This window comes from Centruroides sculpturatus, unplaced genomic scaffold (assembly GCF_000671375.1).
Source record: "Centruroides sculpturatus isolate CEXI.00-Female unplaced genomic scaffold, Cexi_2.0 scaffold677, whole genome shotgun sequence".
NCBI classification, from domain to species: Eukaryota; Metazoa; Arthropoda; class Arachnida; order Scorpiones; family Buthidae; genus Centruroides; species Centruroides sculpturatus.
The window spans coordinates 1-18,417 of NW_019385011.1; the positions used below are offsets into that span (position 1 = coordinate 1).

The window sequence follows — 18,417 nt, forward strand, 5'->3', positions numbered from 1 at the left end:
CAGGAATGTAGTTTATAGAACCTTCCAATATCCTGCTGATTGTTAAATCAACATTTTTTGTTATAACTAAGGAAAATAAAACAAATTTACCTTATCACGGACACATCACTGTACACGAAGATATATATACCGTTTAACCTTTACTCGAATTCTCGCACTCACGCACTTACACATCAAGCGCCTCATTCTGTGTAATTCGACACAATGAAACAACCCGAACACTCGCTTCCCACAAATCCAACCCCTGGGTCCTCGTTCCGGGAAGTGAAAACGCCAATTTTAAAGATTAAAACGCTTTAAATTGGCGGCCGAAGGTGCTCAGGTAATCACACCTTGCATGGATGAAATGGAATTTTACACATTATCATCAATAATCGTTTTGTGATGAATTTTTCTGTTAAATATCTGGAAATTTACTTATGGTAAGAAATTATCGCGCTCGTATTTCAGTATTGCTAACTCTTACATAAGATCATTAAGTTAATTAAAGATCTCGGTGCTCATCGTATATTTCATCACACTTGCAATATGGCAGCTGGTGATTTTTTGTTTTGTTTATGGAGGGCACGAAGAGAGGGCCGTTTTAATCTTACCCATGCTTGGTTTCTGAAGATCCACAATTTGGGCTGCCAGGCTGTCTTGACACATCAGGTACAGATTCTTGAACAGTTCAAATTTGATCTCAGAGAGGTAGACTGAAGTCCTAACCGCTTAAACATCCGGCTGTCACCTTCTTCTCCTAGGTGTTGAAAGTTAACAAGTAGCGATACTTGCATATAAAGAGTTTCTTATTGTACACTAGAAACTTCTACATAAACTGTTTTTAGTTGGTCTGCAATATACCATATCTCTCACATAATATATTACAGTAGAGCGTCGTTTATCCGAAAGAATTCCAGTCGGCAAATTTAAATTTTCGCTAGTGCTGCGGCGCTGCAATCTTTGGCTATATCTTGGGCTACTCCAATATTTTTCTTTGTTGTGTGTGTTTTAGCTGGCAGCACTGACACTTTTGTGTGGTGTTTTTCCGAGGACTGTGTGTCATGCTGAATCGAACGTTTTTGATACTAGATTAACTTAAAAACAAAAAAATTATACTTTAGATTTTTCAATAAATTTATTTTGTTTGTAAAAAATAAAGAAATAACTTTTAACGATACAATAGCCACGATTATTATTTTAAAAAGTTTACATTAAGCTTAACATCGACAAAAATTCAACGCGAAGCGACACGCAACGGAGAAAAATTTCAACACGAGATGGGTAAATATATTTTTTCGTACATAATCGGTTATCCGAAAAATAAGTTATCCGAACAACCCGAGTCCCCAATTGATTCGGATAAACGATGCTCTACTGTATTTCGTTGAGAAATTGCTATTCGATGTATGCAATTTTGTTCACGATGCATTTTCGGATTTATTGCCAATTATTTGTAACACGACTGGCAGGCTGCTGGATTTCAATGAACTTGGGTAAAGGTTATACGTATAACACATAGGAAAGACGGATGGGAGGCCGAGAATGTCTCGCTTGGAACGAGTTAGTGCCGGTTCCTATAGGCTGAATGCAAGTTTTAGAATACATTTGACAGTCAAACTANATGATACCTTGTTTACAATTTACTAAAATGTAATTGGGGTTCCATAATACCACCTTCTCCTCTACTATATTTTTATTATGGTAAAGTTGGTATCATTTTATTCCACTAAAACTCTATAACTTACGTTTTTCCTTCAAAAAAGGTTAAATAACATAAAAAACATTTATTTACTCGTAAAATGTGTAGATGCTACCTTTAATTAATTTATTATTGCAGGCGAAAGGCACATAATTCGTGGGCATTTTAAACGCAATACGAGTAAGTACGCTCGTATTCTGCTTAAAATGCCACGAATTATGTGTTTTTCGCTTGCAATAAAATCCGGTACAATGGCGGACAAATTGATGGGAGAAAAAACGGGCTTCAACACAGAACTATCGCTCCTGTTATATCAATACTTTATTCTGTGGTGGCAATTATTACAAGATCATCCAATCTGGTCGTGATCGTGTTAGTTTCTTTGCGGTTCTTTTTATGACGTAGTCAGTTATAAAACGTAGCAATAAATTAATATTTTGTGACAATAATGAACGACGCCTTTTCCTAATCTGGGGGGGGAGTTTAGGGGATTTTTTTGGGTAAAATATTATTTTCTAGGGGACGCTGCGGCTTGGAAGTTGGCAACTCTGCATATTTGTTTATATGTTGTTGGTCACGTGATGAGGTTGGATGTATGAAAATATTTTAGACTCGTCTCGGAAGAATTAAACAAACTTTCTCGATTTAATTAAAGTTATGAAGGAGTCATGATGGTAAATATAGAAAATACATCAGATGAAGGGAGTATTTTGCGCAAGATGGGAGACGACTGTGTAGTTTATCATTCTTCAGTCACTTTCCAAGACTATTTGGATGATAGCCTGGAATCTTTCACCGATCGAATCTTCGATAATGAAAGAATCAGAAACGATGTCGATCATTTCGATCAGAACCTTAATAGTAAGGTTGATAACAACGTGGAAGAACAAGAAAATGCCGGGTTTGTATTTCTCATCTTTTGTCACAGGCTATTATATTTAATTATATTTCTATTTTCTTGATAGTCATGTTCCATTTAAAGTCTTATTGCTAAAACTAGTTCATACTTGATCGAAATGAGTACTTTGTAAGCAAAAACTGTGTAAAGAGATGCCAAATTGTACATTGTAGCCAAACAATTCTGTAAATTTTACCAAATATTTCTAAATCTATGATGCTTCCTTATTATGAAAATATTTTAAATACTGTATATGTAAATATTGTTCATTTTTTAAAATAATATGCATTTTATGTTTTATATTAAACAAGAATAAAAAAAGAAACAGTAGTGCTGTTTGATAATGCAATTAAATGAAAATCTAACCATGTCTTAATTAACTTTCTATATTTCTTGTTGGAGTCTGAAAGATGTAAATAAACAATGTTTAAAGTAAAATTAATTACATAACTATTTGTTCGAGTACAAGTTGAAGTTGAATCTAATTAGTAATTTGTTTTTTTTGACGGTTATAAAAATTATGGGCCGTCTTTTCTGATTGATCAATTGAACTGTAAGAATAAAACTTTATGATCAATTAACTAGATGTTGATAGCATTATAAGAAATTATGGTATGTATAATTTCTTATGAAATCTTTTGAATTTGACTATATTCAACCGAAATGATTCGCTTAAGTATTAATTTATATTTGAGGATTTTTTCTAAATTTAGATTTTTAACCTTTATCACAAGCTTACCTTAAATTTAAGCTTTCTTTGCTTTATATTGGCCTATATAATTAGCTAGTTATATATAGATAACTATTTTAATATAACTATTTATTTAAAGATGTGATTCCTGGTTAGTATTAAATTGAAGCTACTTTTTTAATAATATAAATATGAAAGATTATAACTTTTATTATGAATAATAATTCATAATATTATAATAGAGTATTTAAGATAACATATCTTAAAGTATAGTCTATTATTGCAATAAAAAATGATTACAAATCTTTTTACTTTGATATGAATTGTTGAAATTTTTTAATGTTTCTCATGAATATTAGAAATTTTCATTGTTGAATTTAACTTTATTATTTTAAAATATAATATCCCATAATTAAAAAGAAATTTACTTTTGAGTTAATACATTTTTGGATGAATTGAATCTTATAAATTTATTTATCTTAAAACTTTATTTTCATATATTTATTATTCTAGGAATACAAATTTTAAAAATTAAACTTTACAAGTGTTATCTAAATTGATTTTTTATGTTCTGATATAAATTGTACTTTTGATATATTCATCAATTAGACCAAATTCAGTGCTACTATCCTTGAGGGTGATAGAAGACTCAATGGGATGCTGGAAGGCAAGGGAGACAAAAATTCATTTTTGTCAAAAAACATATACATATAAATAAACAAAAAAACATATAAGAAACAAAAAAAAAATTATATATATATATATATGCACTAAAAGGGACAGTAGTCAGATGAAAAGTTTGAGAAACACAACTGGACTAGTGGAGACAGTTTGTTCATTATACTAAAAATATAATTTAAAGTGAAGCAAGTAAGGGAAACAAGCAAACTCTATTAAACTTGGTTTCTGATTAATTGTTTTATTAAACTAGTTAGTACGTTTATTAATAATTAATTCTTACTAATATATAGCCATTTGAAGAAGAAAAGTTCATCTGCAATGTAAAAAGATTTCTTGCATTTAAATAATTTTTATAAATATCTGTAGTTATAATAGGTCTTAAAAATTCTTATTTTATTGACTATTATATAAGAATTTGTGTCATGTTCAATTGAATTTTTCCTGCTATGAGTAGATACAATTAAAAATAGACATCAGAAGTGTACAATATACAGCCATTAGTTATTTGTATAAATTACATAATTGAACTATTAAAATAAATTCATAATGCGTAGAGTGATTATAAGAAGAAATATAAATCAAATTAGATATTCTTGTACACTTTAAGAAAATAATTAAAAAATTAGATTCTTTCAATAGGAGAGAGAGAGAATATTTTAAATCCTCATATTGAAAATATTAATTTGACAAATGTTTTTTTAAGCTATATCCAAATTATTTACAATTTTAATTGTTTCTAATTCTTCCTCCACACCCCTATGACTTTGGTTTTATGCATGTTGTAATGTATTTATCTGTAATTTTAACTTCTTTTGTTATTTCTTGCTTTGATAATTATAATTTTTTCTAATTTACAGTTTACACTCAAGAAGTGTAAATTTACTTCTTGTAATTTTCAGAATAAATGTATCTCATCTGAATTTCTTTTCTTCCTATTATATAACATCAATTTAATTGCATACAATCTTAGATTCTCTACATAGATTATCAAATTAATAATGTGAATGAGCAGACAAATTTCTGGAATTAATTCAAATTTAATAGATTAATTTACATTTATTAGGATATTAATTTTATGATGATTATCTTTTTAGTTTTAAATCCTAATCAAATTAGCTAGTATAACAGCATATCTGTACTTATATTTGAATTGTGATACTTCTTGATACATTCCTACTTAAAGTTTATAAACATTGTATCAGAGATTTAGTCATAAGCATGTATATTACAAATTAACTACAGTAGTTTTAAACTTAAAAGAAATAACAGCCAGACATTGAAAATTTAACTAAAATCAATGCTTGAAGAACAAATTTTATCCATTAAATGCTGCATTCAGATATTCTAAAACACCATTGGCCTATTTGTCATGAGTTCATTTTGAGAAGTTGTATATTTTTTTAATGTTTTAAAATCTACTCAATGTTTTTCTCTTTGAACTTTTAAATGAATAATAAATTGTTCATAGATTGTTAAAGATTATCTGTAAAATATATATGTATAGTACTTATATTTTTCATTGGAAGCATTTTTAGATAGTAACTAAAATATTATTTTAAATGTAACATTTCAATTAGTTTTCAATAAAATCTTTTTGGTTTATCTAAAGAAATAAATAATGCATGGTTCATTGATAGTTGGAAAGAGATCTTTTTGTGGCAAGTACAGTAAGCATTTAACACCAAGAATAGGCTCGTATTTAGTGTATTAAATTACTTATATATCAAAATAATACTTGTTTCAAAAAAATGTCTTCCTTATTATATTATGTACAAAATCAATCTTTCCTGTATAAAGTTAATAAACTCAAATTATGCAATATTTTTGATTTAATAATTCATTTAATTGCTGATTTCAATGTTTTGAAATTTTTTAAAGAAATCTGAGGGTGACCTTGATTGTAAGTTACTGGTATCCAGTTGTTTTTTGTTATTTCATTCTAACATATTTCTTAAATAAATAACTGAAAAATAATTAAATTGTTCTTATATACACACAAAAACATTATTTTTAAATTATTAACTTTTATTACAAATAACACTTATTGTTTATTTAGTAGTATTAACGTTGCTCAGATTGTATATCTTAATTTAATAATGTTACGAAATAACCATAAAAAGAATTTTATATGTAATTGCAGGATACTTAATAAAGTAATACTTTAAAATGTTATAGCCTAATATACTTATTTACACATAAAAGTAGCAAGTTTCAATATATAATTTTATATAAAATCAGTATGAAATTTATCACATTTAATGATAGTTTTCTATTAATTTATAAACTGAAAAAATATCTCATTCTCATATGTTAATGAAATATTAAGGTATTTTTTTATAGAATTATATTTTTTGACTTTGTATTTTATCCCATGTTAGATCAGTATTCTTTGATAATCTCTACGATGGACTATGCTTGATTAACAATTATAGGAGGCTATTTTAATATTTTTTTACCTGAAAATTATTTAAAAAGTGGAATCAGTTGCAAAAATTGCACGTCTATTCATTAAGTTTATAATAATGAACTGGAGCTGTCCAGATGACCAAGTGGTTAAGAGCAGCCTACTGCTCTGAGGAACCCAGGATCAAATCTGGATAGATCAGAAAACCTAGGAACTTTTTGGGGGTGGTCCATCTGGATATATTGGGGCCCATCTCTCACCACCTGCCCATCCTACTGTGGGCCAGCCAAACTCATAATGGGCTTACTAAAAAGATCCTCTTAGTGCTCATAGGGCAGAAAGGGTTCAAATTAAAAATAATAATAATAATAGTAATTGTGAAAATGTTGAAGGATCAAAGTAGATTCACCAATATAAAAAACATAACTTTTTCTTAATTGTGAGAAAATACATATTTTTTCAAAAATTATCATCATCTCTTTGATATAACTAATAGTAGACAGTATATAACAAATTATGATTTCAGATCTAACATTGATAACACAAAATTATTTCTGTATAAAACTTTTATCAATGAAGTATACATTCATTCAGTATTTCTTATCTATAAATATGAGACAAGTTTAATCATTTTACTTTTGTTGAATGCTATCTACATAGTTTCAAAAAATATAAAGAACTAAAAACAATTTTAAAGAATACAAATACATGCAGTTGAACCTGTCTATCTCAAGCATTTTTACCTCAAAAACTTCTATCTTGAAAATTTTTTCCCCTGCATTTTCAGCCTAAATTCAATACATTTTCCATACTTATCTCAAATAATTTTCTCCCAAAACCTCTATATCTCATATTATGGACTGAAGTGTCAATTAGAAAGCTTGGCAACTACATTTTGATATCAGAAACTGCAGTTTAGAACAATCTCTTGCAATACAGTACATACTGTAGTTGCAATTAATTAATGTTGCTTTTCTCTAATTGGTGAGTTTGGCTTGCATCTTATTGGTTGAAGAAAGTCAGGCATCATAAACTATTGAAAAACTATTTCTGTTAAGGTATGTCAATGTTTTATTTATACCTAATGTAGGAATGTACTATACTTGCTATTGTATTAATAAAATACTGTATTTCCAATCAAACCTATTATCATTTACTGTAAAGGAAACTATATATCTCAAAACCTGTCTATCTCTAATTTTTTTCTCATTTTCATTGACTATACATTGAACCTGTCTATCTCAAATCTCAAAGAATCTGAATAATTCAATTAACTAAATAACTATTGCCAGATTACATTGAGGCTGTAATATGAATAACATTTCACTGAATTCTCTGTAAGAATTGATTAATCCAAAACAATGCTTGCCTTATCAAACACTTTTATTTCATTAAGATACATTTTACGATTATTTATCCTCCCTTCAGTGTAGAATTTTATCAGTTTTGACAAGACATCTTTTCAATAATTAGTTCTTATAGGAAGTTCTATAAATTGAGTTTTATAAAACAATTTCAGGACTGACTGCTGATAGCACATAATAGCCTAAATGTAATTTTATGACAGTTATTTGGTTCATTAAAGAATATGTAAATTTTAAAAATGGAAATTTCCTATCTTTATTTTTAGATTATTATTCAATTGATTATCTAATAAAATTTGAGTTTTCTAGTTAATTTATGTCATTATTTATTTTCAGATATATTCAGCATACCATATCTGCTGATCAGATATGCATGCAGATTAATCCTGGTAATGTTCCCATGCCAAAGAATCCTTCTCATGCAATATTAACAATAGAAAGTAGAAACCAAGAAACAAAAAAGAAAGAAATTAAAAGATTTCGTTGTGATTATGAGGGATGTTCACGTACTTACAGCACTGCTGGGAATCTCAAGACTCATCAGAAAACTCATACTGGTATGTTATATTCATTTGTTGTTTGTACATTGATGTTTGCTTTATTATAAAAATTTATAAATTGTGTGTTTGTGTATATATATATATATTTATCTTATCTTAGGTGAATATACATTTGTTTGTGCAGAAGAAGGATGTGGGAAATCCTTTCTTACTTCATACAGCCTGAAAATTCATGTTAGAGTTCATACAAAAGAAAAGCCATTTGAATGTGATGTAACTGGTTGTGAAAAAGCATTTAATACATTGTACAGGTGAGCATTTACTTTGAAAATTTATATTGAGTTATAATTGTATACAGCAAGGATGGTCAACAAGTCTATTGTGATTGACCGGTCAATCAGCACATCATTTTTGGTCAATCTCAGAAAGTATGGCCTTGTTAAAATGCAAAAAACATGATGTAATTTTGGTAGGAATATTAAATTCACATTTTTTGCAGAGAAATCTTTTAACTGTTTGCTATGAGTTGGTAATGCTCTGTAAGATAACACATGGGTGGATACAAAAAAGTGCTCTTTGTGTTGAAGGTTATTGCTAGGTTATGTTATTTTAGTAATTATTTTGTTGTATCCTAAGCTATTTCAGTTAAGTTCAAAATGAGTGAGCCAAAGAAGAGCAAAATTTATGATTTGGCATCAAAAGAAATAAAATTATTTTTATTATGATAAAAATAAATGGTGGTGTTTAATTTATATTTAGTGTATTTATGAAAGAGATAATTTGGAATGCTAATTACTGTGATATAAATAAATATAAGTTTATTTTGCGGCATAATTTTATTAGGGTAGCTTATTATTATAGAAGAACAGAGATGTGAAGTAGATCATTGATGCTTTTTTAACTCAGTGGAAAAACTGAGTGGCCACCTGGGGCCCATAAGCTCGCAAGATTCTTGATATTTCCATAACAAAATAGTACAGTATAAAATTATAAAATAATAACCATATATTTTTAAAACCAAAACTACAGTCGACCCCCCTATAACACGATAGATATGTTCCTCTTTTTATGAATCCAGCTTCTAGGAGTCCAGCCAATCACAGCCTGGCACATATGCAGTTTACGGACTACAGCTTTTTGAAAGGTTTCTTCCATAAAATTAATCGATTCTAGTCTAATTCGACTCAACATTTCCAAAATACGTATAATTTTTTGGGAATAATCCATATAAACTATGCTATAAACAAAAAATTGTAGGATTACTTACTGAGTGTGCACCGTTTGACTACACCATTTCTTAAGCTTGTTTTCATCGTGGAGATTGTCATTGAATGGCGTTCGCGTGCTTCCCAATAAATTATTTTTTTTTTTTGCGAAAAATTTGCTGAACTTTAAAGACATCATTAATATAAATATAATTTTTATGGATGTTAAATAATGATGGTTTTTGGTAGGTCCGCTGCTCATTTAAACTCAATGGTTTGTGCAATCCTGTCGTGACACTAGTCAGCGATGACGTTTTACCAAATTATAGGAGTTTTTTTTTTAGCATGTTTGTACGAATACTGTCGCAATTTTTTCGCCGTGATATAGGAATCCAAACTATAAGAACCCGTGTTATAGGGGGGTCAACTGTTTAACATTAATATTCATGTAGAAATAAAAGCAAATACCATATTAAAAAAATTAGAACATAAATTGAAAAAGTTATCAAATTAAATTAGTTTAACAAAATAGGAGCCCTTTCAAATTTTATCTGCCATGGTTTTAACTTATAAAGTCTGTAAGTTGGACAGATCTGCTATACAGTATTTTTAACATTATTATTATTATTACCAGTACTGTTATTACTACATAATATAAAATTTTCAAATAAAATGATTTGAATGATGATGATAATCTATCATGTTCAATGGTTAATACAATCAAATTCATTTCAAAAAGTTAATGTTTTTCTCTTAAATTTCAAATATTGATATGATAAAAAGTAATATTTTTTAGTATAAGACTAGCATCATTATCATAATACACAGATATGTAATTATATTAAAATTGTTTTTTAACTTGAAAGATATGAGACAAATTACATAACATAGAATATTGAGATATATATCAAAATACAAAATTCCATCTTGAGTAAAGGAATATTTATTTTTGATCATAAAATTAATTTTACAATTGTAAAGAGAATAAAACAAATTAAAATTCATTATGCAAAAAACAAAGTTAACAAAATCTTTTGTCTTTTTGTTCAGTGAAAGTAATGATAAATGCTCATTTGCATAAATCTATTACTGTAAATATTCAATTTCAATTTTAAGACTCATTTGTTAACTCTCAAAATTTAAGATTGACAGCAGAGGAAATAGTTTGAATTGCATGGAAAAAATCATTTTTGAATAATCATCCAAGAACATGACTTTCAGAAAGTGACTTTTTATAATGTGTGCTTAAGGTTTTAGATATTGAAATGTGTTTGTTCTTTTCATTTAATATGGAGACAATATTATAAATATAAAAAATAATTCAAATTTATTTATGTAAATATTTCACTGTTTTAAAAGTTAAATTTATAATCAATTATCATTTCTTTTTAAAAAAGTTTTTACAAAGAGCATTTGAAGTTTTTATATTCTTATAAAGATTTCACAGTTGAAAAGATTTGGTATCATATCTTAATAAAAATATAAATCAGTATAAAAGAATAATTTTTTATTTCATAATTTAATAAAATTCAAAGACTTATTATCATTTACAATAAATTTTTTGCTTATGTTTGTAATTTAGCTGCTATTATTATTTATGCAATGGCCAACAAGATAACTGTAGTCCTTGGGCCCAACCAAAATCTACAACAAAATTTTAAATATAAAGTCTGCAAAATCAATGTATATAATTTCAGTTGCATAAAGGGAGAAAAAAGAAATGTAAAAATCAAGAGCATCATCTCAGAACAAGATATAGAGAGGCCTAAGAGACCCTAGCTTTGTGATGTGATTACTTCCACAAAAACATAATTGTTTCTATGAAAATCTAGTTACTTGTAAAAACACTGATTCTGTTCATATGTAAATGTGAAAAATATTACATTCAATTGAACATTAATTATAAACACAGTATATTTTGATTTTAAGTATATCACTTCAGATCACTCTGGAGACAAAATTGTTAATGGTAATTTAATTAAATTTTGTGAGCACATTTATCTTGATATATGAACACTATGAACAGAATTTCAAAAATAGTTAAAACTTTCATTACAAGGGGTCTTTAACAGCACTACTGCTGTAGCAATTTAAAAGAAACTGTTCAACATGCTTTCCATCACTCTCAGTAACATATAGCAGTCGAGTTATCAAATTAGCAACAGCCAAGTGCAGCTTGTCAGAACTAATGAGAATCACTTCTTTTTCAATTCATTTCTTTAGTTCTGATTATCCTGTAACCCCATGTGTATAAACCCTACTTTTCAAATAGTCCCATAACCAGAAGTCAAAAGGTATGAGATTGGGTGAACAAGTTGGACATTGCATCAGAAAAGACTGGCTAATCCCCTTTCATTGCCAAACATATAGACAGTATGTTTCAGTAGTAGTTAGTAACTGCAGTGTATGGTCTTGCACAATCTTGCATTAGCATAATGTTACTCAAACATCCTTTTTGCTGTAGTTTAAGGATGGCAAAAGTTTGACTCACTGTTTGTGAGTTACAGATCACTGCTGTTATGTGACACTGTTGTGACAGTAGTGCCATTTTAGACATATAGATCCCTAGTGGTAAAAATTGTAATTATTTTTGAAACTGTAGTTTTTCCATGTTGAGTTAAACATAGAAAAACTACCCTGGTTAAACATACCTATAAAATTTTATCAATCCATCTCTAATAGCTTTGCCTCAAGAGTAGTATAAAACAGTATACTTTAATTACAGACATCTGTAGATAGATAGCATTTGTAATCAATATGAAAATGATCTAGAGCAGTCCTGATCAACTTATAGCAGGATGTGATTGATTCTTTTAACTCTTGAAAGTCAATCATCACATCTCTGTTCTATAAAAGAATAGGGACCATTGACACAAGAGCAATTCTTTGTATCCATCACATTATTTTATGGAAAGTTACTAATGCATAACAAATAATTAAGAGATTTCTCAGTTAAAAATATGGATTTAATATTCCTATTAAAATTACATGGTTTTTGATGGGACTTAATGGGTTATACTTTCTGCATTGACCAAAAATAATACACCAATCAACTAGTTGGTTGGTTACCCCTGATCTAGAGTTATCTGAGATTTTTTTAATTTATTGTTAAATAAGACTTTTTACAGATAATAAAAGAAGAGCTATAATTATTATTATTATCAATAATGATGATAATCAATTTTCATTAAAATTTATTTAGGCTAAAAGCTCATCAAAGGCTTCATACTGGTAAAACTTTCAACTGTTCTCAAGAAGGTTGTCTCAAGTTTTTTACAACTCTTAGTGATTTAAGAAAGCATAATCGTACTCATACAGGAGAGAAACCATTCAGGTATCTTATTTTCCAAAAAAATCTTTTTGTTTAAAAATTGTTTTACTACAGCAATTTTTATTTCAAGATGTGAAGAAAATGGATGTGGTAAATCATTTGCAGCAAATCATCATCTAAAAACTCACATAAGAACTCATACAGGTATTATTTCTCATCTGAAACATTTTGAATTGTGAAAATATGAAGTTTATCAATTGATTAAACAGTGTCTTAATTATAGGTGAAAAACCTTATTCATGTACACAGGGTGGATGCCAAAAATCATTTTCTACACAATATAGTTTAAAAACACATATGAATAAACATGATAGACTTCAAGATTCAAATGAGGTAAACTATTTCAAATGAAATTTATATATCAAATGATTATTTAATAAATAATAACAACACTGATGTTTTGTGCTTTACAGACAGAAATTAGTAAAGAAAGTCCTCTTACTACAGAAGAACTTAGCACAAGTGCACAAGTTTTACTATCTTCTATGTGCAACAACAAAACAAAGAGTGACACTTCACAATCAATGATAAATATCCCTCTCTCAGCTCTCAATGTAGATGCAACTGTTTCAGAAGGAGTAACAGGTGAATTTAACATTTAGTCTTTAAACATTGTTGTAATATTTTAATTTTTATATCATCTCTCATATCACATGAAGTCAGCAACATGAAACATAATAGTGTCATTCTATTGCACCTCATTATATCACACTTTTCTTTCAAATATAACTTTATCCAATAATTTTAAAAAATTAGTTACCATTGAGTTTCTATTTGCAAAGAAATTACCTTATTCCAATCACAGATGTTGAAAATACCATTGTAAGAAATACAGGGTGTCAAATAAGTCACTGACAACTTTGATTGAGGATAACTTTTTAACTACCCATCTGAGGGGGCTGATATCTCACAGCCACCATCTTGTAAACAAAGATAATTGTTTAGTGCTGACATGCCAATTTTTAAAAAAATTTAAAAATGATCAAATATTTACTGAATTAATGCATTTTTTGGTTAAATATTGGGACAAATGTGATGAAAACCCACTGTGCTACTACAGACATGATCAACAACTTTCAAAAACAAGTCAAATTCAACGAGAGGTGTGGTTACCAATTTAATTGAGAAATTTAAGAGAACAGGCAGCATAAAGGATGATGATGAGGCCAGGACAGGCAGACCATGATCGTTGAGGTCAGAGGGGAATATCAAGGCAGCAAGAGCCATAGTTGATGAAGATCCAAACACATTTCAGGCCAAGGATGATAACTGAAGGGTTCTCAGAGAGCAGCAGAGGAGGAATTTCGTGGCCACCTTATTCCCCTAACCTCAATCCCATGGATTTTTTCCTCTGGGGCTATCTCAAGGATAAGCCCCAGAGGAAAAAATTTGAGCTGTTCAAAGTTGGCAATGGAACTCATTGCCAACTTTGAACAGCTCAAATTTGTTATCAAAGCCAAGATTAGAGACATTGCTGATGAAGTTCTGGCAAATGTGGTTGCTGGTTTTGAGCATCAATTATGGTCCTGTATTGTCCGCAAAGGAGAGCACTTCAAAAACCTCATCTACTAGTTATTTTTAGTCTCAATAGTATTCTCACCAAGTTTCATGTCAATGCAACAAATTTCGGATTTTTTATCTCCAATCAAAATTGTTAGTGACTTATTTGACACCCTATACAATCCACAAAAAAGCATGTCAGGATGAGATCAAAAATAGTCAAAGCAGATGGATAGATACATTGGTTATAAGGTGCCGTCTGATATGTTGCTCATTTGTGATATAGCTAATTTTATCACAATTACAATAGCCCTTTTGTTAATTCATATCTGTACACTGAAATATGAAAATGAATTTTATTCTTAGAAACAACTTTAAATGAACTCTTAAGGATTGAAAACAATAAAGCCATATCATCATTTGGATCATAATTTATTAAAATTTGGAAATTAAAGAAATCAAGTATTTATATTAAATTTTTAAAATATTTGTGCACCTCAAAACAGAATTTTTAACAGAAACAAAATTTTTGATCTCTTGATATTGTGTTTATGATGATGATAAAAGATTATCTTTGTTTAGTATCAATCTGTGGAACTTCTGTTTTAATTGATAAACACTAAACACAAAAAGGACAAGGGCATTAGGCTGCTTTTATGCAGATGCAAGAAGAGGGAAAACAAGTGAAAGAGAACTTTTGGAATCATAAATTGCACTCATGATGCAGTTTATGCAGAAGAGAGAAGTGAGCAGAATGCTGGCAATCTGTTGAACATGAAGAAACATATCGTTCCTTTTTATTTATGACCTCTATATGTTAAAGAAAAATAAAATGAAAAATTAAACTACTCTGATAACTTTACTCCATTATAAAATTCAACAGACTATTCCTTCCAGCTTTAGCTTGAACACAACTAGAGGGAAAACAAGGAGAAAGCTTCTGTAGGCATATGATCTTGGTTTGCTTGGTATTTCCATCTTTTGCATTTCTCACTTCTGCATAAATTCAGCCTAAGGATTTTATAAGTTAATAGATGATACATTATTCAATGCAATAGTTTACAAATGTTTTTATATTTATCTTTTCCTTTGAAATATTATGAAACATCCAAATACAGAAATTATTTATTACAGATTATATTTTAGTAAATTAATATTTCAAACATTAATAAATTCCTTGATTTTATTTTAATGGTTTTATTTTTCAGCATATGCATTGATTCCATTGGGAAATGTTAATCTAGTAAAACCATCAAATGGTTTAGAAGAAGTACAGTCAAATAATTCATCTATGACTAGATTATTTTTACCACCGAATGTAACTTTTAATGCTTCTCAGTTAGAAAACATGAATAGTGTTCAACTAGTACCAGCTACAAACTTTATAGATAGCATTGACAATTCCCAAATTACTTCTAACATCCAACAGCTGGAAATAAATCAGTTAACAGCTTCTGAAAGCCAGAACAACCAGGAGAAAGACAATGTAGACATCATCAGTGCTTCAGTAATCGAAGCAGAAATCTGTAAATGTGAACCATCTGCTTGTCAAAAAGATGGAAAGGGATGTTGTTCGGGATGCCCCTCCGAAAATGATTGTGTGGAAGGAATTCCACTAAATGTGGAAAATTCGGGCAATTACGACAAAATTCAACAAACTGTCTCTTCATTTCCAGGATATATCACAAATATTTTAGATGTTCCTGGAAGTCAGGTGCTTGCTTCTCTGGATGAAGATATCTGTAATTCCAATGAAGATATTTTAAATCAAGAATTGCTGTTTGAAGCTTGAATGTGCTTTTCTTTCCACAAAATTTAAGTTGAATTTTTGTATAATTTTTTTTCATTTAATAGCTTAGTTTTATTCAAATAAAGAAACATTTTGTATTTAACTAACATAAGATCATGCATGTTTAACAAAATATTAACACATTTGTTGATGAGAAAGAGCCAATTCACAATCTAAATATAAAATTCCAAAAGGAATAAGCTTATGTAAAATGTAAAATTTACATAATTACATGTATAAGTTAGTTTGTAAGATGATGGCTCTATTCAAGTTAATACAAAAAAGAAAAAAAAAAGAAAAACCGTCCAGTATTTGATTTTTGTAAGTCATTACAAAAGCTAAATGTTCTACCAAGTAGCTTATTGTTTATTTGAAAAATAATGCAATATATATATATATACATACATACAAGAGGATGCTCTATAAACTTGCAAGGAGTGATTACAGAACTAAATTTTAGAATAAATCATGGTTTAAATTCACCTCTGTCCAGATTATGACCATAGCTTTTGAAATGGCTGATGAGAGTTTGATGATTAACAACAGTTATTTGTTTGCATAAAGGAAAGATTAAATGACTGAGGCTTAACCTGTGATTTAGGCTAGACTTTGTTTCTGCAATTGTTCTAAACAGTTTTAAATTTTTAACAATTTCTAAAGGAGAAATTTAAAAATGTTATGGAAAAGGTTATCCTCAAATTATGCTGAGAGCACAATTTTATCCAAATTTTTTTCAAAAGAAATTTTGCCAAATGTCTTATATTTATAAGTATTTTGAACATGCTAGAATAGTCATATACCATGTTTTCTTGATTCTGATATGCCATTTGCCATTGAATTGAATATGCATCCAAGTTTTGACATACTTGAAAAAAGTTATAGGGCATGCATTACATTTGCAAGTTATCAAAAACACAGTTGGAAAAAGTTAATGCTTCATGATGTCCACATTTTTGGATGTATTCATTTATGACTCCCTTATCAAGTACAGAAATTTAGTATATAAAAATATTTTTACACACTAAATTTGATGTAGACATTAAGAAATCAAGTCAAAAATTATCATACAATCAACATTTTAATATTTTGTGTTGGTATGCACAAACAAAATTTATCTGATATGTACAGTATATAGCATCACATTGAAATATTGTGTACATGTTTTTGGCATGGTGGAAAACTCAGCTTAAATACAGCTTTTTAAGCAATTTGTCTGCTAGACATCATTCACTCAGCTTGCTACACTTCAAAAGACCAAAACTATTCCAAAACCAAAATTAAAACTGAAGTAGTGGGAGAGATATATATTACAATGTCAATGTAGATGTGATATACATGAATTGCCAAGCAGAGTGAAGAGCAAATGACACTGCATTAAATCAACTTTGTGCCCAATTCTAATGCACCCTTCAATCTTTTGAGACCGAGAAAAATGTAAAAAAGATGCAGATAGAATTGAGAAAGCATGGTATTATAGTAACATTTTATACAGATGAAAACTTATGTGGCAATTTGAAAATTATGTTGATGTCATTTTTCAGCAAAGTATTATGAGATTTTTTTGTCTAATGAGAAATTACTCTCCATATCCAATTATTGTTCTTCCATGTTAATATTAGTATATGAATATATCTGTGATAATAAATTAGTTTTGTCAATATTTGAAATGACTAGTTTTGTCTCTCTATATCCATATATATATACAAACATACATACATACGCACATATATATGCACGTATATATGTGCATATATTGATCCATATATGCATCAATAATTTTTTTAATTTTATTTTAACCAGGTGATGATAAAGTAGATATTCTTTAAAATACATATAGTAAAAAGGAATTAATAGTTTTAAGAAACAATATATTTCTTAGATTATTCCTGAAATTACAACTATTAACTGTGAAACATTCTGTACCATATATATGAGGTATAAATCTATCTTGAAAAATAAAAAAAAAAAATTAAAAGATTGTGTGAAGTAGACTCAATTTGCAACTATTGTGCAACTACACAAATGATGATTTGATCAATAGCCAATTAATTGGTCACAAACTAGCTAGTCTGTTGCATATACTCAGAGATTGTTTTTGATTAGCGTTTTTGACAGAGAAATCAATTTACTTGTTCCAAAATTAGGAGTTGAACCTTAAAACTTTTAAATAGACAATTCCTTTACTGCTGAAAAAAAATTACTTTTTTGATATTTAAAAGAAATATTTTTTACACACTAAATTTTTGCAACGTCTTCAGCAAAGCATAAAACCTTTGATAGTGTTTAAACTTGCATGGTATATTTATGTTCAACAATGTTTTTCTCACAAAGAAATGTTTTGGAATGCATAAGAATGTGGAAAAATATAATTTA

The 18,417-nt window shown here is 28.7% G+C and overlaps 1 protein-coding gene across 2 annotated transcripts; it reads left to right on the plus strand.

Annotated features, from left to right (window-relative positions):
- The first annotated feature begins 2,255 nt into the window (after positions 1-2,255).
- Positions 2,256-17,744, plus strand: LOC111633385 (zinc finger and BTB domain-containing protein 24-like). 2 transcript variants are annotated; one of them, XM_023377944.1, is made up of 8 exons: positions 2,256-2,582; positions 8,056-8,276; positions 8,404-8,530; positions 12,627-12,758; positions 12,826-12,899; positions 12,979-13,088; positions 13,169-13,340; positions 15,464-17,744. In XM_023377944.1, exons 1-8 carry the CDS (start codon positions 2,350-2,352, stop codon positions 16,045-16,047), a joined length of 1,653 nt encoding a protein of 550 aa, XP_023233712.1. In that variant the 5' UTR covers positions 2,256-2,349; the 3' UTR covers positions 16,048-17,744. The 2 variants fall into 2 exon arrangements, with proteins under 2 accessions (XP_023233712.1, XP_023233711.1); XM_023377943.1 differs by having other exon boundaries at positions 8,380-8,530; positions 15,464-17,740.
- Positions 17,745-18,417: the final 673 nt, after the last annotated feature.